The sequence below is a fragment of the Polypterus senegalus genome, chromosome 18, assembly GCF_016835505.1.
Source record: "Polypterus senegalus isolate Bchr_013 chromosome 18, ASM1683550v1, whole genome shotgun sequence".
NCBI classification, from domain to species: Eukaryota; Metazoa; Chordata; class Cladistia; order Polypteriformes; family Polypteridae; genus Polypterus; species Polypterus senegalus.
This window is the reverse complement of record NC_053171.1, coordinates 25,400,977-25,427,051: the sequence shown is the minus strand read 5'-3', so window position 1 is coordinate 25,427,051 and position 26,075 is coordinate 25,400,977. Positions and strand designations below refer to the sequence as shown.

At 42.7% G+C, this 26,075-nt stretch overlaps 1 protein-coding gene across 3 annotated transcripts in view; it reads left to right on the top strand.

The window, feature by feature from the left end:
• Positions 1-26,075, top strand: part of mdga2a (MAM domain containing glycosylphosphatidylinositol anchor 2a) — a 348,884-nt gene that overhangs the window by 200,677 nt on the left and 122,132 nt on the right. For all 3 annotated transcript variants that reach the window (XM_039741007.1, XM_039741008.1, XM_039741006.1), the window contains exons 7-8: positions 16,223-16,552; positions 20,921-21,214. In XM_039741007.1, the coding sequence (XP_039596941.1) occupies positions 16,223-16,552; positions 20,921-21,214 (624 nt within the window). The remainder of the gene's footprint in view (positions 1-16,222; positions 16,553-20,920; positions 21,215-26,075) is intronic.

The following is a 26,075-nucleotide window of genomic DNA, read 5'->3' as shown; positions in this document are numbered from 1 at the left end:
ATGGATGAGCCTTTTTCACTATTTACGCTGTTGGATATCACAACCTTCTTTGTTGACCATTACTGACCAACATCTTGTTTGGCTTCTCCAGTCAGGCTTCAAGACATAGTGGCTACTTCTTCTGGTGGTAGGATGCATATTGCTGACCTTTTCTCTGTTTTGTCCTGCCATTTACTTGCCAAATCCTTGCTCTGCTTGTTCAGGTAGGCTTCAGGACACATTGCCCATTACTAGAGGTGGCTTTTCTGGTAGTTGGGATGTTCATACTAACCATGTCCTGTTGGATAATGGGGCCTTCACTGTTGATAATAACTGACCAAGTCCTTGTGTTTTAGGGCATATTATTAACTGTTGTTGGCTGAGGAATTGTGTTGGGAATCTAATTTATAAAGCTTAGACAGAGTGACTCTTCCTTTCTTTGTTTCCTTGTCTTGTTTCTTGTGTGCCCGGATCTTCTTCTTCTTTTCAATGTGTGGAAGCTGGCCCGGACACAGACAAGCGGACACGTCAATGTCACCCAACACACGTTTATTTACACGATCCATATTTACAAAAGTGCCACACAACCCAAGTCCAGGCCACCAGTCCAATGCCTTACTTCTTCAGGCCGCCTCCTTGCCTCCTCCAAGACTACATCCTACTTCCACCCGACTCAAGTCATCGTATGCAGGGAGGCGGCCCCTTTTATACACACCCGGATGTGCGCCAGGTGCTTCCCGGCAATCTTCCACCGGCACTCCCCAGTGTGGCGGAAGTGCTGGCTGCATCCCCGGAAGCACTCCGGGTGTCCCTGCTCTTCTTCCCCCCAGCACTTCCGGGTGTCCCTGCTCTTCTTCCCCCCAGCACTTCCGGGTGTGGCGAAGTGCTGAGTTCCAGGGCTCCCAAGGCATTGGAGCGCCCCCTGGCGGTGACCACGGGCCCCTACAGGGTTGAGCTTCAAAGCTCTGTACCTGTGGTCCCCATAGGCACCAGGGCGGTCGCCCCCACATGGTCTGAGGGAGGCATAAGCCCTCCTCTGGTCCTCCTGGGCGTCCCGGCTAGGTTGTCCCCCCAGCCATTTGCGACAAATGATGAAGTCCAAGTAATTGAGAAAATAAAGTGAATGAGGGATACAAATGGTACTTCTTTACTGGTGTGATGACAGAGATCAGTGTGCCATTTATAACCCATCATTGTTTACTTGCAAGTCTGAAAATGATGGACAGGCTCATTTAAGAGTAGGCCAAAAATTCATATGATTGTATAATTAAACATTCTGATGGCTTAGGTAGATAATGCTATAATGTATTTGTATGTACTTTACAGACTGAAACACTTATTTTTAACAAATAGCACATGCTCTACTTATTACTTGTACATATCTGTTGAAATGCTTGCTAGCACTCTGCAACTCAGATTGATTCGACAGCAGATCTTCACCTCTGTCAAACTGCTCTCAGTCACTGAATTGCTTACGCTGCCACTGCCAAGCAAACACAGCACAAGGCATGGCTGCTCCCCATCCTGACTTCCTGTTGTTATGAAACTGACACACAAGAACACATCAAAAGGGATCCGGCTTTGAAATACCCTTAAACCGAATTGTAATGCAGCAGCAGTCTTAAGTAGGATGGAATCAGGAGACAGACCGTAATAGCAATAACACAATAGGAGGCCAAGGTCAAAAGTGGGAGGACACTTGGTATAAACAATGGCCAGAACCGTAATCTGAGAGACCTAGCGAGAGAATCAAACAACTGAATATTTCATGTAGCTTAAGTAGGGTTGCCGGATTAGAAAATTAGAAATAAGGGACACTTTTAAAATCTCTCTCTAGATTATGATATATATCAATTTATACATGCCCCCTATACACCCACTTTTATTATATAAAAGTAGAGACATAAGTTAAAAACATAAAGCAAGGATTTTAATGGGTTATGAGGAAAACAAAAGCAAAATCATTTGAAAAATGATGTAAAAGTGAAATTGTTTGAAAATATTTATTTAATACAGACAACAGAGAAATATTATTAATATGTAATACAGGCAGTTAGAAAAAAAGTAGGCCGTGGCAAGTAGTAACAACACACTTAGTTGACGCTGTATGTTGCAATGCTGATACAGAACTGCACAGCAGCGCGGCTGGAGAGCTAAACGGTAAAAGTGTCGCTGTCCTCAGCCAACCATAGCAACTGAACAAGTTGCAAACAAACAGGCAGCAAACACTAGTTTCCTAATTACATTTGGGTTATTTTCATCAAGAGAATCTGAGAAAAAAAAGTATAATTACTTATAAAGTTACAACTAAGTACCGTAAGAAGGTAGTAAAAATATATTTTTATTACAAAATTTGAAAACGAACTAAATACGTGACATTTGGGTGTCCCTGAAAGGTCAGTACGGGAAAGGGGAAAAAATTGTCAAATACTAGCAAAATACCTGCGCTTCACATCTGAGAAGCTGTGTGTTAGAGAAGTTATAAAAAAAGGGAAACATTTTAAAAATAACGTAACATGATTGTCAATGTCTGCGGTGGGCTGGCGCCCTGTGTCGGCTGGGATTGGCTCCAGCAGACCCCCGTGACCCTGTAGTTAGGATATAGCAGATTAGATAATGGATGGATGGATTGTCAATGTAATTGTCGTATGCTTATTTTAGTATTGAGAGTGCATTTGATGATTGTAAAGAGTTTAATTTATGATTGTAAATGTTGTGTATGAGAAATGTACATTTTTAGGCAGGGAGCCAACCATGTGGTAGATGCGCGGACAGCGGCCGTGTGGAAAAAGGAAGGGGGACCGGGGACGGCCCCTGTGCGTCTCTGCCGTGAAATAAATTGTCTGTTAACGGAAATAAGGAATGAAACCGCCAAAAGTAGAGGTCAGTTCCGAAGTTCCTTACGGCATAATGGTAAGAACCACCAAAAAGAAGACGTTATTTTCCAAAGTTCGTTACGGGACACAGCACGAAATGAAACATACTTAACGTTTTTAAGTACAGTGTAAAGAATGAGCAGAGGAAATTTGGGCTTCTTACATATATTGGAAGTCGCAGAAATAGTGAGGAGGGGTTTCCCCTATCAATATATACACTTTAGGGGGTACACCTGTTTCCCCGCCTTGGGTGTTACAATAGGACATGAAACATACCTAACTTTTCTAAGTACACACCAATATGGAAAGTGGGAGAATTAGTGATGAGTCAGTGAGGGCTTTGCCTTTTATATGTATAGATGGGACGTGTCCCGTATATATAAGGGATGTCTGGCAACCCTAAGCTTAAGCCAAAATGCAAGACGTCAAACAATGTTGAAGAACAGAAAGCAATTTGTAGCCAAAGAGATCTTTAACAATGATGACAGCACAGTTTTAAGTTTTGAATTAGTCACAAACTCGGACAGCAAGGCAGTGTTTGATGCTGACATTTATATGGTTGTGGTAATTATGTCATGCGTAGCACACTCCCAGACATCTGGCAACCCTGCATTACAAACAGCAAACAACGTCACCTCTGATACTAAAAACAAAATGGAACCTCAGAAAGATGTATTTCAAAATTATCTTCAAAATATCCTAAATCAAAAAACAGATCAGATAAATACATTCATTGACCTCCAAAACCCCCAAAATGCCATCAATTATTTTTAAAGGTCAAGGAAAAGGCTCTAAAAAGCAAAGTTCGTCATCATGACAGTACCCCCTGGTATTCCCCTGATTTGGAAACATACAGTAGAACTCACCCCAGGTATTTAGACCCTAAACACCAAAGGCACACTTTAGCCTGCCAAGACCCAAAATTGAGCACAGGGTTTTTCTTTACAGGTGACTTGGGTTGTGTCTCATTAGTATTTAGCAACCCAACATCGCGTCGGTATGTTATTCATCTTGTTGTCATTGAAATGCTACATTTTAGATTAGATTAGATAAACGTTATTAATCCAAGGTGAAATTCAAATGCATACAGCAGCAGCAACACAAAAAAAATATACAGACTCAAAGGACAAATAGCATAGCCAATCAATCAATCAATCAATCAATCCAATAAATAAATGAACTTAACAAGTACATCTGGAGGAAGCATTGAATTTCCTGGTAGAAGTGAGCAGAAAAGCCCCCCAGATGTGCTCTTTAGCACACCGTGATGGAATGAACCTATAGCTAAGAGTGCGCCAAGAGAGCGCCTCCTGGAAGGAATAGGGGATTTTTCGTGATGGCCTTCAATTTTGGCACCATCGTCTTTTCCACAACAGCTTCCAATGTGTCCAGGGTTCACCCTGTGATGGGGCCGACTTTAATAATATGTTTTTTCAGACACTGGGCTTCTTCTGAGCTCAAGTTTCTTTAACTCTTTGCTTTGCTGCGTGTTTAAAAAAAACTCACACTCAGGAACTGAACATTGGACCTTTAATGCACTGTGTCATCATTTCTCCCACTGAGTCACCAAAGCCAAACTGGCCAATCCGATTGTTTGGAGGACCTGGACACACACACACACACACACACACACACACACATCCACACACATACACAGACAGCAGCATTTCATTGTATAGTACATACATTTTTTTACTTATAAAATGCCAGAGGTTTTATGATTCCTCTCTCTTGACTGGCATTTTTGTATAGTTTATATATAAACATTTAAGGTGTATTTTTGCACTTAGCCAGTACCCCATTTTTGTACCTTGTAAGCTGAAACCTGCCTATGGAGTTTGGAGCTGGCTGCCTAAGGGTGAGGCTACATTTTAGCAGGTTGTTGAATATTCCGGCTTGCTTTATTGAACAATCAGTAAGCCTCATACCCTTTTCGTCAAATACAAATCCGCACATAAGGATATTCCCTTTAAGGCACATGTACACAAACGGACGATCACATTTCTGGCTTCCTTTTGCTTGTATAGATTTACAATTTTTGTGTTTTCTTTTTAAACTACGTTGCTCAGTCTGTGAGAACTCATGGACTATTGTTTTAGTGATCAAGTGTATGTGCAGAAGTGCCATCTAATTGAAATGAATTCAACAGAGTGTAACTGCAGTCTGCAATACCTATGATGTCACTCATGACACACTGACTCGAGGTGTCATTCTCAGCACGCACACTCCAAGGCGGTTGTCATGTGGACTAATAAAATTCATTGCATGTTCTATTCCAACAGATGGTGTGTAGAGCTGAAGCGTATTAGCTAATAAAGGAAATTTTAAATATAAAAAATGCTCATTGGAGCCTGCTGACTGTGTCACACATAAAACAGTAGCTGATGGTCTAACCATGGGGGTCTGGGAGGCTTGAGTGCCCTCTTTATGGCTGTTCAGTGGAATTTGTTATTTATTTTCAATATTTATTCCTGCTCTCATTTTGCTTCATAATTGAGGGCAAATCACCAAAATGTGTAAAGGACTTGAATTAAATTACTACTCCCTCTGTCATCCTTATTTCCTATACTTTTTCTAATTGAAATTTCCTTTATTAGATTTTAGTGTCAATTTGTCTGTTACATTTGTAGGATTCATATGTGCTGCACCATCTGTTTGAATGAAAATTCCAATAAATTTTATCAATATATGCATTAACAGTGGTGTACAAGTGGTGAGCTGGAGGGACACAGTGGCTGCAGGTTTTCATTCTAACCTTTTTCTTAATTAGTTTCCAGTTTTTGCTGCTAATTAACTTCTATTCATATTCAGACTCAGACCCCTTCATTTTTTTTCCCTAACTAGAACCCAAACAATAATGAGATACAAAATGAGCTAACATATGACCAGCTGAACAGTGTCCATCATAATATACCAGAAGATAAAGAATGGTGAAGGTCTCAGGTCCACAAAACATTTTGACGGTGGTCTTAGAAAAAAGAACATCAACAGTTTTGGAAATGTCTGTTGTGGCAGAATTATAGCACCAACAAGCCATGAAATTAAATAACGGCTTTAATGAACAATAAGAATCAGCTTCTAATGAAGAAACTGGTTGGAGTTTGAGGCCCTGACTTTGCTGTTCATCTGTTGGCTCACTTCACTTCTCATTTCTGTTCGGATGCGATTTAAGGAAAAAAGAATCAATTCGGAGGACCCAGCCTTATAAAACAAGCTGATTACGTAAAATTGAGGGGAAAGATATTCACAGATGAAGAAAGTGGCAGGATGGAAAACCTGCAGCCACAGTAGCCCCCCAGGATCGGAGATGGACACCCCTGCATGTGCATTACCAAAAACATCCCAATAGATGGCACATCATAAATGGTAATGCTAAATACACCCAATAGAGAGAAATCGTCTTATATAGTACCAGTAACGGCGCACTGCTCGATAACGTGCAGTTAATACTCTTGACTTGAGCGTTCCTAGTTTTCCTCCTCTTTCTCTGTACGATTATCATTCATTTGAATCACAATCAGAGGTTGATGCGCTTGCTGCTTCCTGAGCAGCTCTTCTTTTCTCCACCCTAGCAGCTCACTCATTCTCTTGTTTTTATCGGCATCTCTTTGCGTTAAAACTGATTAAGTCAGTGTTTGTGTTGCAATTTCTTAGTATGTTTTTTGTCATTTTTCTCTTAAGCTGGCACTTCAGTCTTCAATCAGCCTCAAGAATGATTTAAGATATGAAGAGGTAGGGGAAGTGATGGCGAAGGTGGTAGGGAGTGAGAACGGCGCCCGTACGTATGCACTGGATGACCGCCTTGCTGGCCACTTCCGAGAGTTGATTCTACAATAAAATAAAAATTAAAATTAAAAGAGGAATAACCACTGAGGTCAATCATCACCCCGAAAGCAGACAGAAGACGTCACGTAGTATATGTGTACCAAATTTCAGGTCAATAGGTCAAATGGTTTGAGAGCTACAGGTGATTTAAAATCCTGGACAGACAAACGGACAGCCACAGTAGCGTATTATATAAGAAGATAGGTTGCAAGTTTTACCTTAATTGTTACCATACTGGTAAAACAGTTGACTCAAAATCCATACTGGTCAAATTAATTTCAACTGGTATATCAGATCAACCAAAATATGACCACTCCTAGGCCGAGTTGGTCATCAGATTGAAAACCACACTTGAGGAAGACTTGTTAGAGTTGCAGTGGTAAAGACGGTAGTGATGGGAATTACGATTCACTTTACTAATTTGATTCCTTCAACCTGTACGTTTAAGTGACTTGATTTTTTTGATTCATTTTTAACAGTTTCTTAAACTATAATGAGTCTCTCAATGTCTGTACATGGGTTATCCCGAGTTGTGAATTACAATAATACCGAATGAGCAAGGGTTGTAGAACGCCTTGCAAAGGTTCGCCACTTGCAAGAAGAAACAAATCCCAGGATGATGGCGTTAGCGATTCACTTAGAGAAATCCCCCTACCCTGATGTTGTTCAGCGGCAATTATCCAAGGGGGAAGGACAACGTTCAGCAACAATTCTGCAAGGGGTTTGGATTCCAAGGATGACGCAATTATAGATCATGAAGTCTCACAAAATGCAAAAATTGAGTCACGAGAAAAAAAACACGGATTTACAGGATTAGAGGCTCATACATAAGGGAGGTCTGGTTGCATTGCAAATATGTAATTTAACAATTTATACATTATTTTGTATATATATATATATAATTTATATTTAACATGTAACTTTAAATATATTTCATAATATACTTAAATTGTATTTGTCCTGTTTCAATTCACAAAGCATTATAAGATTTAAAATAAGATGTTATGTTACAGAATCACTGTTGTTCTCTGGTAATGCTTTGTTTGTGAATTGAATGAACAAGAACCTTGAGATTTGTTCTTGGGATTTGTTTGTATATCAAATGAATGGGAATCGTTTGACTTGTTCTCTAGTAACAATTTGTGAATGAAATGAATATGAATTGTGAGTTCTTAAATCAAATAAACAAGATTCATGTGACGCGTTTACAAGTTGCAAGAAAAAAGTTTAAGAACTACTGAACTACTGATTTATAGGATTAGAGACTAGCACATATGGGAAATCTGGTTGCATTACAAATATTTAATTTAATACTTCATACATTATTTGCATGTACTCCCTGTGTCTGTGTGGGTTTCCTCCCACAGTCCAAAGACATGCCGGTTAGGTGCATTGGCGATTCTAAATTGTCCCTAGTGTGTGCTTGGTGTGTGGGTGTATGTGTGTGTGTGCCCTGTGGTGGGCTGGCACCCTGTCCGGGGTTTGTTCCCTGCCTTGTGCCCTGTGTTGGCTGGGATTGGCTCCTGCAGACCTCCGTGACCCTGTAGTTAGGATGTAGCGGGTTGGATAATGGATGGATGTCAATGTATATGGTTCACCGACAAAAGCACGATAGACATATGCGCCCCAACAAAACCGCAACGGACAAATGAGCGCCGACAAACCCGCTAAATGGTTTTTGACAAAATCGCGAGAGAGGCCAAGAGAGTGGGACGCCTACATATGCAGGGCGTGATCTTAAGGACTATCTGCGTGCCGTGCTGATGGCGTGCCACGTCTCATAATATTGACTTCTAAAATAAACATTATTATATATGCTTTAAACTAGTAATTCATATTTAATTAAACTTTCACGATTTTGTCGGGGCATTTTAATCTGCGCTATTTTGTCGGCGCGCATATGTCTATCGCGCAAATTTCAGGTCACATATGTATATAATTAATTCTGCATTTAAAATTATAATAATTAATATGCCTTTGTCCTGATTCATAAAGCATAATAACATTTAAGATGCATAATCTATACTAATAAAAGGCAAAGCCCTCACTGACTCACTCACTCACTCACTCACTCACTCACTCACTCACTCACTCACTCACTCATCACTAATTCTCCAACTTCCCATGTAGGTAGAAAGCTGAAATTTGGCAGGCTTATTCCTTACAGCTTACTTACAAAAGTTAAGCAGGTTTCATTTCGAAATTCTACACGTAACGGTCATAACGGTCGATAACGGTCGACAACGTCCGCCATGTTGAACTTTCTTATTTATAGCCCCATCTTCACGAAATTTAGTAGGCGGCTTCCCTGCGCTAACCGAAACTGATGTACTTACTTATTTCGATGGTATGACGCCACTGTCAGCCGCCATATTGAACTTTCCAACGTCACCAATTTTCCAACTTCCCGTGTAGGTAGAAGGCTGACCCCATCTTCACGAAATTTGGTAGGAGGCCCCTGCGCTAACCAAAACCGATGTACGTACTTACTTCGGTGGTATGATGCCACAGTCGGCCACCATATTGAATTTTCCAAACGTCACTAATTCTCCAACTTCCCTTGTAGGTAAAAGGCTGAAATTTGGCAGGCCCATTCCTTACAGCTTACTTACAAAAGTTTAGCAGGTTTCATTTCGAAATTCTACGCTTAACGGTCATAACGGTCAACAACGTCCGCCATGTTGAACTTTCTTATTTATGGCCCTATCTTCTTGAAATTTGGTAGGCGGCTTCCCTGCACTAACCGAAACCAATGTACATACTTATTTTGGTGGTATGATGCCACTGTTGGCCGCCATATTGAACTTTTCAACAGTCTTTGTTACTTATGGGACCATCTTCAAGAAATTTGTTACACGGGTTCCCAACGCTAACTGAATCCTACTTACGTACATATATACGTCCATAGCCTGCAGCTCGGTCACCGTGTGAGGTGGCATTGGGTCCCCCATCCCAACGCCTCCCACGTTGTTGGCTGCCAGCCTATATAAGACCATCCATCGCTCCGGTCTCCACATTCCCTTCCTTGCTTCACCACGGGATTCACGTCTCCCTGCTGATAACTACAGCCTTTTTGTTTAATCCACGGCTTCACCACTGTTTTATTGTTCGTTTATTACGATTATAGTTATTGTGTAGGTATGTTAGACTTACTTTACATTGTTCAGGTACCCATTTCCTTTATCATTCCAACCGTACCCCCATTAACATGTCTATCGAGATGATCACCATCGATCAAAGAACTGTCACTTACCGAGTGGTTTACATGCCCGGAGATGGCTCCTACCTCTTCCATTCTCTTTGTTACATATTGCACGGCCATATCAGGCTCACTCTTGATATCCGGAGGAACATTGTGTTTTATGTGTTGAATGACTGGGACAGGTTCAAGGTGTGGACTGATGATGGTACAGGAGATAATTATACTACACAGGAGCACTAGAAGAGTGAAATGCTTAAGCCCTTCACCTATGGTTCTGCATGTGAGTTGATGGCTGCCGCTGAATTGTTCGGTTGTCGCTTTCAAGTGTACCGAAATGGCCAAATATTTTACACCTTTCGACAACCGCCAATGCCTCTTAAACATCTTAAATTCACAGGTGACGATTTCAATAATGGACACTTTGATGTTTATGAATGTTTAAACTCTCAAAAGCTGGATGTGATTTTATTGATGAAACCGGTTGTGTGCTTACAATGCTTGACAGATGCCGAATGTCTCTTCAACACAACAAATCCTGCAAATACTGTCGTAATTGAAACAAACCATGAAACTGAAACCGATTAAAGAGTAAGCTTAGCGCACAGCTTGGTCATATTACAACCGGAGGGCTAAACTGACAACATGGTATACAAAGAGATCCTTAACAAATAATTATTGGTATATTTTCCCTCAGTTTCAAAAGGTTTAATTTTCTTCTTAATAAAAATTTTAATGCAGTACTTCGCCGCTGCGAAGCGGGTATTTTGCTAGTTAAAATAATATATTGTGTTAGAGAATCACAAGTGTAGCTTGTTCTCTGGTAATAATTCATTCTTGAATCAAATGAATGAGAATCATGAGATTCGTTCTTGGAAAATGCAAATCAAATAAACAAGAGTCATAATATTCTTTCTTGTGTAGGGCTCACGAATCAAATGAACAAGAATCATGTGACAAAATGATCAATAACAAAGTTCTCATTCGCTTAGTTCTAACTAGTAAGAATCATGAATCAGACAGGCAGTACTTGAACATATGAACGAAAGAAGCGGATGGCATTACACATGCGCACATTACACATGTACAGAATCGATTCATTCAGCTCAGGAATTGTTCTCATGATTCACTGAAAAAAAAGTTGTGTTCAAAAAACAAATCGTTCATGAATCGCCCATCACTAATTAATGTCTCAACTTGCTTGAGCAGTGGCTAAATGGATGATGTTATGGAGCGGTGAGCGTGGATGCAGGACTGAACCTCTTGGCCATGGCGTCGAGGGAAATGGAAAAACTTGGGGATCATATGACAGCAAATGTCAGACTAAGGTGATAATAGGAGGACACATCCTAGAGATGGATACTGTGGTCAAGGTGAAGCTTTTTGGTCACCTCATGGTGGCCCAGTGCCCCATTAATACAATTCATGCAGGTGTTTCCTTTATTTTATTGTCTATTCATCTTGAATTGTCCTTTTTGTTTCCTCAGTATTCCTTTATTTATTTTTCAGCTCTGCTTTATCCTACATAACTCTGATGAATCTCTTTGGCATTCCCAAACTGTCCCTCTGTTGTAACAGTACAGAGATGCCCCCTGCTGCCTGCCAGACATGAGTCCTGTCTACACACGGACAAGCGACGGTGGCAGTAATTGTAGATGCGCTGTTTGTCAGAGCCCTAGGCCATCTTGTAAATCAGCTCTTATCAAATCTGGGGCTAAATAATTTATGAATTTCCCTTAATAAAATTTCCATAGATTTTCTGATCTGCGAGTCTCTCTGTTATGCTAAGCTTTGCAGACAGATACCCTGTGGGCACATCGAGATTTCTTTTCAGACTAGCTTTAAGACAATCTACAAGTATTTGACCTTCTCTTGTGCTGCCCAGATGTACCAGTCCAATCTGTGCCCTTTGTTGCTTTGCTCATTTGTAGGGGGCTGTGTTGTGGACACAGATGAAAGGGACACTGAGACCCAGACCGGGACAGAGAGCGGGCAACCTGCCAGGGTCCCTTATTGACACTTTGCTTATTCTTCTTTTATTTTTTAAGCCTTTTATGTCTTCTAGTGGGCAAAGGGGTCACACGATGGTTTTCTGCCCACTGTGCATCACCTTCTTCCGGGGTGTAGACCCCAAAATGGCATGAACAGATTGTAAAGGGTAATACATCCTGATGCAAGCATACAGTAATAGTAGCCAAGAGAAAAAAAGAGTATGGCGGCCTTGATGTTTCCATTCCTCAATTCTTTCTTCTCATTTTACAAGTGGCCATTAATGGCGTATGTTCCTCCCTAATTTCTCTATTAGATTCATGTTGGCACACAACTGCTCATTCTTTGTTAGTAACTGGCATTCTGCCACCTCATCCCCTTGCATAGCCTTTATTTAGCATTTAGCTTTACCCATCATGCAACGCTCTTTTACCAGGTGTGTGTATGGTCCAGACATTACGACCACAAATGTATGTCTGCTTAACAATAATAGCTCATTTTTAATGCCTTCACAAAATGGAGGGTCTTTTTTAAAAAATATACTTATATATATGTGGGGTGTATGTAGTTTAGTTATACAATGGATTCAAAAAGTGTTCAGATTCCTTCACTTTTTGCACACTTCACTGTATTGTAAATTAAATTTTAAATGGGTAAATTTGCCATTTTTGCCTATCAATCTACCTCAAAAACCCAGAAGAATTTAGTGAAAGCATGTTTTCAAAAATGTTTACAACTTTATTAAAAATCCAAAAATGAAATCTCTCACTCATAGAAAGCACTTTGTAGAAGCCCCTTTGGCAGCAATTCCAGTTTTGAGTCTTCTTGTGTAAGTCTCCACAAGCTTTGCACACCTAGATTTGGGCAGTTGATCCCATGCTTCCCCACAGATCCTCTCAAGCTCTATTAAACTGGATGGGAAGTGTCTATGAACTCCCATCTTTAGGTCTCTCCACATGTTTTATGAGTTTTAAGTCTGGACTTTGGCTGGGCCAGTGAAGGTAAGTGATAGACCTGTCCTGAAGCCCCTCCAACAGTGTCTTAGCTGTATGCTTCAGTCCATTGTCATGCTGGAAGGTGAGGCGTCACCCCAGTCTGAGGTCTTCTGCACTCAGGAGCAGGTTCTCTTCACAGACCACTCTGAACTTGGCTGAATTCATCCTTCCCTCAATTCAAACCAGTCTCTCAAACCCTGCAACTGAGAAACACCACCACAGCATGATGCTGACACCACCAGGCTTCATCATAGGGATGGTATCAGGCGGGTGATGAGCAGTGCCTGCCTGGTCTTCTCCAGACATGGTGCTTGGAGTTCCACCCAACGAGTTCAATTTTTGTCTCATCAGACCAGACAGTTGTTTCCCTCATGCTCTCAGTGTCTTATAAACTGCCATATGCCTTTTACTCAAGACTGGCGTCTGCCTATTCACTCTACCACAAATCTAATAGATGGAGTGCCACTGAGATGGTCATCCTTCTGACAGCTTCTGCCATCTCAGCAGAGGATTTCTGAAGTTCTGTGAGAGTGACCATTTGGGTTTTGGTCACCTCCCTCACCGAGGCTCTTCTCGCCCAGTTACCAAGGTTGGCCGTGATCTGGGCTTCACCACAATTTAATCACAGAGGTCTACAGAGAGTTCCTTGGTCTTTATAGCTTGCTTTTTGTTCTGACACGCGGTGTGTCCCAACCTGATCTGCATGCCTGCCCAATTTGCGCGCGCACGTGTATTGGTCTTTGAGGTATAACATTAATTACTGCCTAGACTACAACATACGACCACTACTATTTACTAGAACGATTGATTTCAGGAACGTTCGTAACTAAAACAAAATTACAAAAGACGGATTACACCTTGCTACACGTGTACGTGTATGTATGTGAGTTTGTATCAATTTGTGCACAATTTCTGATTTTGGCCCAGCCCTATTCCTGCTAGATTTCACCCCATGAAAGCCAAAGCATAGTGAAGTCTTCATAGACGATGTTCCAGTCAGGAGACGTTCTCTAGCTTGCCATCCATTTTCAAAAGCCCTTCTTTCCATGCTTGGGTCACAGCATTGGTTTGATTGCACAGACCCATCCATCCATCCATCCATTACCCAACCCGCTATATCCTAACCACAGGGTCACAGGGGTCTGCTGGACCCAATCCCAGCCAACACAGGGCGTAAAGGCAGGAAACAAACCCCGGGCAGGGCACCAGCCCACCACAGGGCGCACAGACCCCAACCAGGCAAAATCAAATGTGAGGCTGTGTTCAGTCCAGTAAGCCCCCCAATACTCCAATCAAATGATGTGTGATGTCGCTTTCCAGTGTGTGTGTTTCTTTTACTGAATGAAGCAGGAATTTAAATGCAAACCAATAGAAAATGTTTTGGGTTATTTATAACATAATTCACTAATAAGCACACAACACTTAAACAGCTGCCCTTTAGCGGGCAGTGCCACTTGCCCTGGCGACTGCTATGCCTGCCGTTAATTGTCAGTATTCAGATATAATTAAAAAAGCAAGCTCCACTGCAAAAGAAAATGACACTTAAGCATTCTGTTCATATCATATTATTTAAGTTTGTATAAATGCAAATCTAACACTGAATGCAAATAAAACAAATAAAGGGACAGCTAATTAAATAATGAGGTGAATTAAAAGTCAAAAGGACCTGCAGCCACAGGGTAACCTCCGGGCTGAACTTGCGAACCACTGATTTACAGGATGTCTCAGCCTGACTTAAGGAAGCTGGAGGAAACCACAATGACCATCGAAAACCCCCTGGAGACGGAGAGAGCGAGAAAATTCCGCACAGACGGTGACCCCGCTGGGATCTGACTGTGGGTCTCTAGAGTTGTGAGGCAGTGGCTGTGTGTATACCAGCTGTGCTACCCCTCCAAGGTTTCTCAGTTTCTTCAATACCACCCAGCCATCCCTGGTAAGGGGTAAACTCTGAGATATGCAGGTGGATGAGTCTCTGGTGTGAATGTCATTGAACCTTCAAGTTAAACTGCCAGTACACATCTATATACTTGTGTTTGAAAAGGCGCTGTATAGATTGGATAATGAGCTTCACATTTCCATCTTGGAATTTTACATCATAATGGCTGGCCCAGGTCCATCCGACAACTGCACCTTCTCGTCCAAAGAACACCGAGCATAGTCATGTGACTGTCCTACATCACTTGTAATACTGAGCACAGTCATGTGACTGTCCTACATCACGCTAATACTGAGCACAGTCATGTGACTGTCCTACATCACGCTAATACTGAGCACAGTCATGTGACTCTCCTACATCACTTGTAATACTGAGCTTGGTCATGTGACTGTCCTACATCACTTGTACTACTGAGCACGGTCACGTGACTGTCCTACATTACTTGTGCTACTGAGCACAGTCATGTGACTTTTCTACATCACTTGTAATACTGAGCACGTCATATGACTGTCCTACATCACTTGTAATAATGAGCTTGGTCATGTGACTGTCCTACATCACTTGTAATACTGAGCACAGTCACGTGACTGTCCTACATCACTTGTACTACTGAGCACGGTCATGTGACTGTCCTAAATCACTCTAATACTGAGCTTGGTCATGTGACTGTCCTACATCACTTGTATCACTCACGCCTGACACCTTGTCTGACACTTTGCACCTTCCTGGATCACCAGACATCTTCCTACTGGGATTGTTAGGAGTCATAATGTCACGCAGTTCTGTGCTTCTACTTCACAAGAGACAGCGGCCTCTGAATGGTGGTGCAAAGTTCAGAACTGCTATCTCTTTGAATTAGTCCTTGAGTAACCCCAAATGTGGTAATGGGCTGTCACACACATGCGCATGGGAGGCAGCTAAAGGGCTTGAGGAAGGGCAGTTCCAAATCAGACCGGGATGTGGCAGAGTGCACTGACTCTTTTTTTCCCTTTCCTGCATACCATTCACGGGAGATTCCACCTGGCCCTCTTGACGTCACTTGCAGGTCCGAGCCTATGGAAGAAGACCTTGCCGGCTCCGACCCCTTTGATCTCAGTTCCTGTGTTCCACGTTAAATGCTTTTAAAAACTTTTTCTTATTCCTTCAATTCTGGTTTGAACTCGGTTTTATGCACATCAGTGCTGTATACATTTTTACGACTTTGCAGCCAGGATACCAAATATAAGGGTGGCTGCCCCAAAACTTTCTATGACTCTGAGTCAAGTTTATGACAGGGCTTATCATGATTCAGGTAGTCCAAGTTTTCATACTGGCCCTTTGAGTGACCACAGCAGCATGAAACAATATGGAAAGGGGGCTGGAGGGTGGTGTTCAGTGGCAACTTGTGCCCCACAACCTCAACTTTTTATTTCTCTCCTCACAGCTCTGAAAAAGGGACGCTTCTGGATCACTCCGGACCCCTACCACAATGATGACAACATCCAGATCGGCCGTGAGGTGAAGATTTCCTGCCAAGTGGAAGCCACTCCACCGGAGGAGCTGGCCTTCAGCTGGCTGAAGAATGGCCGTCCGCTACGCAGCTCGGAAAGGATGGTCATTACTCAGACTGACCCAGATGTATCCCCTGGTACTACCAACCTGGACATCATTGACCTGAAGTTTACTGACTTTGGCACATATACGTGCATGGCATCGCTGAAGGGCGGAGGAATCCCGGACATCAGCATCGATGTGAATATCTCCTCCACCACCGGTAAGTGTATTCTGCTGTGCATGGCATCCATAGGCTCCTCGGTGTGTGTGTCTTACTGGGGTAGCACCAGTCAGAGGGTCCCATTAGCTAGTCACACAAGGTCTAGTTGTCCTCTCGGTTTTTCTTCTGGAGCTTGATGCAGGTCCTCAGACACACGTTTTCTCATGAGCTCTTGTAACTGAATTGATCAGCAGATTCCTCACTTTAGAGCGATTCTAGTCATGTCTCACTTATATCACAGAGTGAGCTCTTCAAGACTTGCAGTGGGATATCTGGGGACCCCTTCCTCCACCAGCCCCTTCATTTCTTTGTGTGTTAGTGTGAAATGGCCACTTCACACTCTCCTCCCTCCGGTTTGGACTCATACGGTGAGGAAAAACCGACAGACTACCTGACGGAACTCATTTGCCTGTATTCCTCCACGCTGGGTGGGCTGCTTACTGTGCGGAATAATCAAAAGGTGAATCAAGCCGACAGAAAGACATCAAGCGCCAACATAAATAAATAATCTCTGACAGAAATGTTGCTTTTCAGTGTTTTCACATTTCATCTCGCTTCCTGTAAATCAAAGCAGTGCAGCCGCATCATGTTTAGAGGCCAGTTGCCATGGAAACCCGGGGGCCGCCACATGTCGTGCTGCAGTGCAACTCTGCAGATTGTCTGCATCCTGTGAACCGGGTTTCCTCTTATGCAAAATTAAAAAGAAAATGGGCACCTTGACGGCCGTGTGTGTGTGTGTGTGTAAGAGACCCATGTTGGATATGTCAAGGAGTAAAGACACTCAGGAAACTACACCCATAACCAGGTGCCTCTAGACCAGCTTACCTGGACGTTGGTAATCTCCATCTGTCTCCTTGACCAACTCACTCTTTGCTCATTTGAGGTAAGGTTGACCCCAAAGCATCGCTCTCACTTCCTACATAACAATGTATGGTGTTACCCTCAACTGTGTGACTGGAACTTAATTTATAGCACAACATCTACCCAATATGGGTGACATCTAATGCTAACCATGTTGTCCTGTTCTCCCCTGTAAAGAAAACCTGAGAAGGGCACCCATCTAGTCTATTTTCAGAACGTGGAGATTGTGTCTGTCAGGCAGCACCTCTGGAGTTACCAAGAAGAAAAGTGGCAGCAGTGAGGGCACAAGTAGGCACCGTCAGGAACTTAACACCATGAAAACTGTAAATGAAACCTTGAAAGTGTCACAAGAACGAGACATGGACAGATAAAGAGTTGGGGCAGCCACCCGTATAATGTGGTATCCTGGCTGCAAAAGGTCGTTTTATCAAACAATCAGCACTGAAGTGCATTCAACTGAGTCCAGAACAAGACTGAGGAAACAAAGGAAAAGGGGCAGGTTTTAAAGGGGGAGACAGGAAGTGAGGTCATATGGATCCGGCGCGTGGTCTTCCACCATTGGTTCATAGCCGGACGTATCATCAGAGGGACTGGAGCTGGTGTGGCCGACTTCCATTGGCTCAGTCCTGGAAGTGATGTCAGGAGAGCCAGGTGAAATCCCCCGGGGATGGTCTACAGGCAAGGGAGAAAAAGAGTCAGTGCACTCTGCCACACCCCGGCATGCCTCCGAACTGTCTTCACTCAAGCCCTTTAGCTGCCTCCCATGCGCACGTGTGTGACAAAAGCAATATTGAGACTCTGGGACGAGCCTCTAAATGCCTTGGCATCAAATTTGGTGACAAGGCAGTGGACAGACGGTGTCCTTGTGCCAGAGTGTGTGCCAGTGAGCTGGTGTTCTACTGCTCAGTGTCTTCTGCTGAGTGTGTGTGTGTGCAGGAGTAGTAAGCTCATCTGAGTGTGTATGCACATATCCCCATTCCTTTCTGAGAGCCATGAGAAATTCCTCAAACTCCTGAAGTGCCCGCACTAAGTAAGTCACCATGATCTGAATAATTTATAAGGAAATAATTGTCAAACCCCCACATGGAAATCTGCTAATTTATCTGAATTGAGTTATGAGTCACAAACATCTGGCTTAAATTTGCTCTTATGAGGAGGGTGCCAAGGTGGGATAGCTGACCTCTTCCTGGTGGGACACAACTTCCAGGCCGCCTCATCCATCCTCAATTTTGTATTTGAATGTTATTTGTGTAAGGGGTGTGGCTATTGTCTGAGAAGGTGGGAAACACTGACCTCATCATTCCTAATATGGACTGATGGGATCATTTAAAATGGGGGCAGAGCAGATGTGCACATGTGTGACACAAAATAAGGTCATGTTTCTAGTCAACACCCTGGAAGGCCTACTTTCCAGACTGGCTTTCGTTACTGTTAGCCCTGAGTGAACCAGCAATGGATGGCATTGTGTCTGTTTGTGCCATAGTGTGACTGTGATCATAATGGAATCCCCATAGTGGACATCCAGACTTGCCAGTAATTTGGAAATGGCAATCATGAGCAGAACAGGCACTTGATGCCATCTTCTAGACTTATGCAAGGCAATTTTTTTTTTTTTTTTCCTGTAGAATAACAACTTGCTAGGAAAAAATAGCTGGCCTGGCACACTGTTCAGGATTAGCTGAGGGTAATTCCATGTCAAATCATCCAACTTTTGGACCTCATCATCACAACTTTTAATGAACCTTAATTAATGTCATTACTTACACCTACAGTATGCTTGCCATACTATCTCATGTCAGTATGGCTGTTATGAAAAAGGCCCATTAGTGATATGAAACCATGTGATGCCGCCTATAAGTAATGATAGGTCAGCAATGACTTAAAAACCAAAAAAAGACCAAATGACATTATAAGCTATCTTTAGTAAAAAAGTGGCCAATTTTAAAATATAGTTTTTTTTTCACGATTCGATTTTTATAATTATAATCACTTATAACGTGTGAAACTTGCCCAGACACCACCAGTCAGAAACCACATCTTTATAAAAGTCACACTTTTATTACACACCTCCAAATACATGAATAAAGTCCCAACACCAACACACAATGCTCTCAGCAATAATCACCACTCTACGGGCTTCTTTCTCTCAGTCCTTGGCCGCCTATCTCCTCCAGGGGAGCTTCGACCAGCTCCCACTCCCGACTCTAGCTCCCAGATTGCTGGGAGGCAGCACCTTTTATTCCCACCCGGATGTGCTCCAGGTGGCTGGTGACGATCTTCCGGCAGCACTTCCTGGTGTGGCAGAAGTGCTGCCCTTCGCCCCGGAAGCACTTTGGGCATCCCTGGCTGGTTCATCTGCCCTCTTGCCTGGTGTTGCGGAAGTGACAATTCTCCCAGTCTGATGAGGGTTAAGATGCCCCCTGGTGGTGGCCACGGGTCCCAACGGGTTAAAATCTTTTTGTCCCTTTCCCGTGGTCCTCTTTGTATCCAGGGCGGTTGCCCCTTCGTAACCCGGAAGCTTTTAATGCCACCTTCTGGTCCCTCTAGGCGTCCCGGCCGGGTAAGAACCCCAGCCGTCTGTGACACATGGTAGTTTTTCATTTTGGGGATAGCGTAGTATTTACACAAAAATAGAGCTGGAAAAGAGCTTTAAAATGATATGCAACTTAGATTTGGGGAGTGTAAAATGAATAGACCTTGAAACCAAGAGAGGTTTGGGACAGCCACCCATATACTTGAATAAGGCTGCAAGAATTGAGATTTGGCAACACAGAAGTATACAGGTTGAGTCCAAAACACAACTGAATACGAGTGGAGGTTTTCTTGCTTTTAAAGCAGGTCTGCGGAAGTGATGTCATCTAGGGGCCGGAACCGGACGTGAGGTTCATGGGGGCGGAGCCAGACATGATGTTCTTGGGGGCCGAACCGGAAGTGATGTCATCGGGCCGGAACCGGAGGTGTCGCTCATGGGGCCGAAAACTGGAAGGGATGTTGTCAGAATCAGGCAGAATTTCTGATGTCTGGTCTGCAGAGATAAAAGAGAAAGGTTTACTGCACCCTGCCATGCCCTTGCCTGGTATGGAATTACGTTCTTTTGGTCCTTCTATCTGCCTCTGTGCTCACATGTGTACACATTAGTTATAGCTAGTCAAAGTCATAACCAGCATCCCCCCAATAAGTCTTCCATAATATTAATCCAAGACACATGCAATTTCTGTTCCATGGGTTACTCCTACTGTATTGCGTTAAAATCTGTGATGATGAGGTCCAAATGTGTGAATGATTTGACATGGAATTACCCTTGTGCCCAGTGCTGCTGGGATAGGCTCCAGCTCCATAACAACCATTTAAGTGTAGTAAATGGGTTTGAAAATGAATAGATGAATAGATGAGAAGGGCAGAGTGTCCAGGGGTCCATCTGTCCCCATCATTCCCAGCATGCTCAGCATTTTCAACTTGCTCTATAAACTCATCTCTTGCTCTTCTTCTTCTTCTTCTTCTTCTCAGTGCCGCCCAACCTGACAATCCCCAGAGGAAAGTCCCCGTTGGTGACTCGGGAAGGTGACACAGTGGAGCTGCAATGCCTGGTGTCCGGGAAACCCAAGCCCATCATCCTTTGGTCCCGGGCCGACAAAGAGGTGCCCATGCCCGATGGCTCCATGCAAATGGAGAGTTACGATGGCATCCTGCGCATTGTCAACGTCTCCCGTGAAATGACTGGATCCTACCGCTGCCAAACCAGCCAGTACAATGGCTTTAATGTGAAACCGCGGGAAGCAATTGTGGAGCTCATAGTGCAGTGTAAGTGACACCTCTACACTTTATAGCGCCTTTATGAGCACCTGTAACTTGGCAACCGTGAAATGATGTCTGCTAGATACTCAGAATTCAGGATTCTTTGTGTTTTATCATAAAAGTGAAAGTGCCACTTGAAGAGTGAGTCCATTTTGAGCGTGGTCACTCTGTTTAGTGTCCATGTGTCCAAGGTTTTTTTTCCTCAGGAAAATCCTTTTTCACCTTCCAAATCCCAAAATATTTAGGATGTGCTAACTGGCAGCTCCAAACGGGCCTGGTATGATTGTTAGTGAATGTGTCCTATGAGGGACTGGCAGTCCATCCAGGGATGAGCTGACATGGTGCCTCAGGGCTCCACTACCCTCTATGCTGAATTTGACAAAGCGTACATGGTGGCACAGTGGTTAGTGACACTGCCTCTGGGTTTTGAATCCCAGTTCCGAAGAAGAGTTGGAGTGCTTTCCTTGTACGTGTAAATTTTTCTCTGGGTTTTCCTACAGATGGACAGTCAGTCACAGAACACAGCACAATGACCCTCAGCTACCATCACACACACATGTGCCACTAACTAACCAATTTGTGTAAATTATAACTTGTCACTATGTGGGTGTTTCCTAAAATGGACTGCCACCCTGTCTAGGGTTTCTTCTAGCCAGTGTGACTGTGACCCTGATTTGATTTAAGCAGGTTTACATCATTGGTTCATGAAATGGATGGTAGAAACACAAAGTAAACAGAGGGACTCTGCCCATCATTCTGCCCCATCCTCACATGAAGTGCAGCTGGCATGCCCCTTGTGCCCTTACACTGTCAGGCACCGCACTCACCCTAATTTCAACAAAGTGGCAGGTCTAGGGGACAGCCAGTCACACAACATAGCGCAATGACCCTCTGCTAATGCCACACACAGATAATGTGCCATACTTCGTCTGCCACGTTACTTTGATGACTTCAAAAGCTTCACCAAAATATGGCTAAGATGCCGGATAGCTGAAACAGATACACTTTTCAGCTTCCTCCTTGTGTCACTTTGATTCTATATTTTTTTTTTTCTGAGGAACGTACAGGTTGCTCTAGAAAAGCAGAATCGTATTCATTAGCATTCATGAAGCCATTAAATAGCTTTTAATGCAATTAACTACCATGGAGACATCGTTGCGCCCGCTCCTTTGCCACTCATCTCACAAAGCTTTCATCTTTTCTTTTTAACTTAGCTTACATTGCGCCCGTAATCAACATCTTGTCTTTTTGAAAGATTATCCAATTGCTCATTGAGCCTCTGCTGCCCCTTCAGCTTGTTGCTGGGTATTCATGCTGGCGCTGACCAGGCTTGGCTCTGAGTGCCCACCCAAAGTGTTTCTCTATGATCTTAGTGCCTGCTGGCTTTCTTTGCTCCCCCAGGATCTTCGTAAGTGTTGCAGATGTATCTTACCTTGTACCTAGTGTCTCTCCTAAGGTGCATGCCCAGAATCACCCTTACCACTTATCTGTCTTCCGAAATGCAATGCTGGCAGTGCAGGCTCCTTGTTGACTCCACGTATCCCAGACTTGGCGCCTGTGTTCCACTGACATCCTAGGCTTTCTTACAGGCTCTTCCTAGGTCCTGCCTTGGCATCCAAGGTCCCCCAAGTTGCTATCTCAAAACCACATTAATTTCATGTATTGTATCCAGACATTTCAACCTCAGGGAGGGTTCTTCTCCATTTCCATCTTTCCCTTTGATCTCAAAATCACAACCCTTGTTTATGTGATACCCAGACACCCAGATGACACCTCAGGTGGGGTTTTCTACCTCTCTGCTTCCCATTCTGTTGCCTCCTAGGCCCAGATGCAACACGTCCAAAATGATTCCTTCTGTTCTTTGTTGGTTCCTTGTAGTTGCCTAGACTCACCCAGTCTATAGGCCAACTCCGATCCTGGACAGCCACAGCAGCTAGAGGTTTTCGTTCTAAACATTTTCTTAATTAGTTGACTAGTTTTTGCTACTAATGAACTTCATTTGATTAATTTGCCTTTTCAGACTCAGACCCTTTAAATCAGGGCTGAGCAGTGGCTTCGGGCTTTTGTTCCAACCCAGTTGCTTCATGGGAAATCATTCATTGCTGATGAAGCACTGATTGCTCAAGTGACTTTTTTTCTGTTTCATATTAGTTATCTCGCTTCTTAAGATTTTGAACCCTTAAATTTTTATTTTAGTCTTAAACATCTGTATTCATTGTTTTAACTGCTCCTTATATATATATATATATATATATATATATATATATATATATATATATATATATATATATATATAGCATTATAGTTCACTTGTGGTAGTGATGTATTTGAGCGAATCCAAGAAAAAGGCTGCGGGCCGAGAACAATAGACACTTGGAATAAGCCACCAAGCAGTTTAGTAGACAGTAAGACCTTAGAGCAGTGTTTCCCAGCCTCGGTCCTGGCGGGCCCACTGTGGCTGCAGGTTTTTGTTCCAACCAGATTCCTAATCAGTGACAACACCTGACAGCACTGATCTCATTTAATTAGCTGGGATTATTTTTCTTTTATTCTACATTCAGAAAAGCACAGCAGCATGATTTTTACATTTATTAGACATTTAGAAATATGTCTGCTTTTGCTATAGATTTAAATGCTTAATTCTCTTTTGTTGGTTTCATTATATTTTGCTGTTTCTCTGTGCAGTTTCTCCCCTTCATTGTATCTTATTAATGACAATTAAAAATGAGCAGAGCAGACACGCTGGCAAACAACACTGAATAATCAAAGGCTGCAACTACTTTAGCATCAGACCCACTAATAAGTAAATAATGGATTAATGAAACAATTAGAACACCTAGAAAAGTAGAATGAAAATGAAGATGAAAATATTGTTAAAAAGAAAAAAAATACATTCCCATAGAACTGCTTGGTACATTTTTTTTGTACCAAATTTAGTTTTCTAATTTCTCTATTGTTTCCAAAAAACAGAATTTGGAAAATAACACATCACTTAATTAGTCCAGGAGTCCAATTAAAAACAGAAGCTGGTTGGAACAAAAACCTGCAGCCACAGGGGGTCCCAGGTTGGGAAACACTGGCCTAGAGACTTTCAAAACTTGACTTGATGTTTTTTTTAGAAGAAATAAGTGGAGAGGACTGGCGAGCTTTATTGGGCTGAATGGCCTGTTGTCGTCAAAAATGTTCTAATGTTACACTTTGTATTGTGAATCTTCATGCTGTTGTAAGTAACTATAATAACATCCCATACTAATCATGTGACTATTCTAATATTGAGTCCTCTCAAAAGTCACTGCTTATTAAAATGATTTCCTTTCTTACTGTAACTTGTGATGTTCTTAGAGAGATAGATAATAGATAGATAATAAAGGCACGAATGACTGTTTCCAAGTCCTTCTGTGATAGATAGATAGATAGATAGATAGATAGATAGATAGATAGATAGATAGATAGATAGATAGATAGATACTTTATTAATCCCAAGGAATTAACACATAATCCAGCAGAAGCATACTGATACAAAAAGCAATATTAAATTAAAGAGTAATAAAAATGCATGTAAAAGCAGACAATAACTTTGAATAATGTTCGCATTTACTCCCCTGGGTGAAATTGAAGAGTCGCATAGTGTGGGGGAGGAATGATCTCCTCAATCTGTCAGTGGAGCAGGATGGTGACATCAGTCTATCGCTGAAGCTGCTCCTCTGCCTGGAGATGACACTGTTCAGTGGATGCGGTGGATTCTTCATGATTAACAGGAGTTTGCTTAATGCCCGTCGCTCTGCCACAGATGTCAAACTGTTAAATGTTTACTCCTACAATAGAGCCTGCCTTCTTAACAAGTTTGTCCAGGCGTGAGACGTCCTTCTTCTTTATGCTGCCTCCCCAGCACACCACCGCGTAGAAGAGGGCACTCGCCACAAACCATCTGATAGAACATCTGCAATATCTTACTGCAAAAGTTGAAGGACGCCAACCTTCTAAGAAAGTACAGTCGGCTCTGACCGTTCTTACACAGAGCATCAGTATTGTATTCTTCTCTCCCTCATCATCATTTCATTAATGGTTTTATTCTTGCAAAATTTTCACAAGCACTATTTGCTAGTATATATATATAAAATCCAACATCTGTCAGTCTGTCTGTCTGTATGTCTGTTGTGGACGCTAGGGGTCGCTGTTGCCCCGTTGAACCCACCAGACAGACGTCCCAGACACACGTGTAAAAGCACAAGAAGATTTAATAATAATATTCTTCAAATAAAGTGCACAAAGCACTGCACAATCCACAATTCTTAATCAATAAATCAATAATAAACACAGTAATCACAATCCTCCACTCCCAGCATCTCCGTCCTCTACCACCCAATTCCGACTCCATCTGCTGGGGTTTCCCACAGTCCTTTAAAGTCTCTGACCCAGAAGTATTTCTTCTCCGGGTCATCACCACATCTTCCTTCATCAAGTGTCCCGGAAGTACTGCGGGCTTCCGTTCTTGTGACCCTGAAGTACTTCTGGATTGACATAATCGTAATAGTCCCCGGGTTCTTGGTGAGCTCCCCATGGCGGCACCCACAGCACCCAACAGGGCTGAAGAGACGGACTCCATGTCCCATGCTGCCCTGCGGAAATCTGAGGAACCATTTAGATAGATAGATAGATAGATAGATAGATAGATAGATAGATAGATAGATAGATAGATAGATAGATAGATAGATAGATAGATAGATAGATAGATAGATAGATAGATAGATAGATAGATAGATAGATACTTTTAAAAGACAATAACTTTGAATAATGTTAGCATTTACCCCCCGGGTGGAATTGAAGAGTCACATAGTGTGGGGTCTCCTCAGTCTGTCAGTGGAGC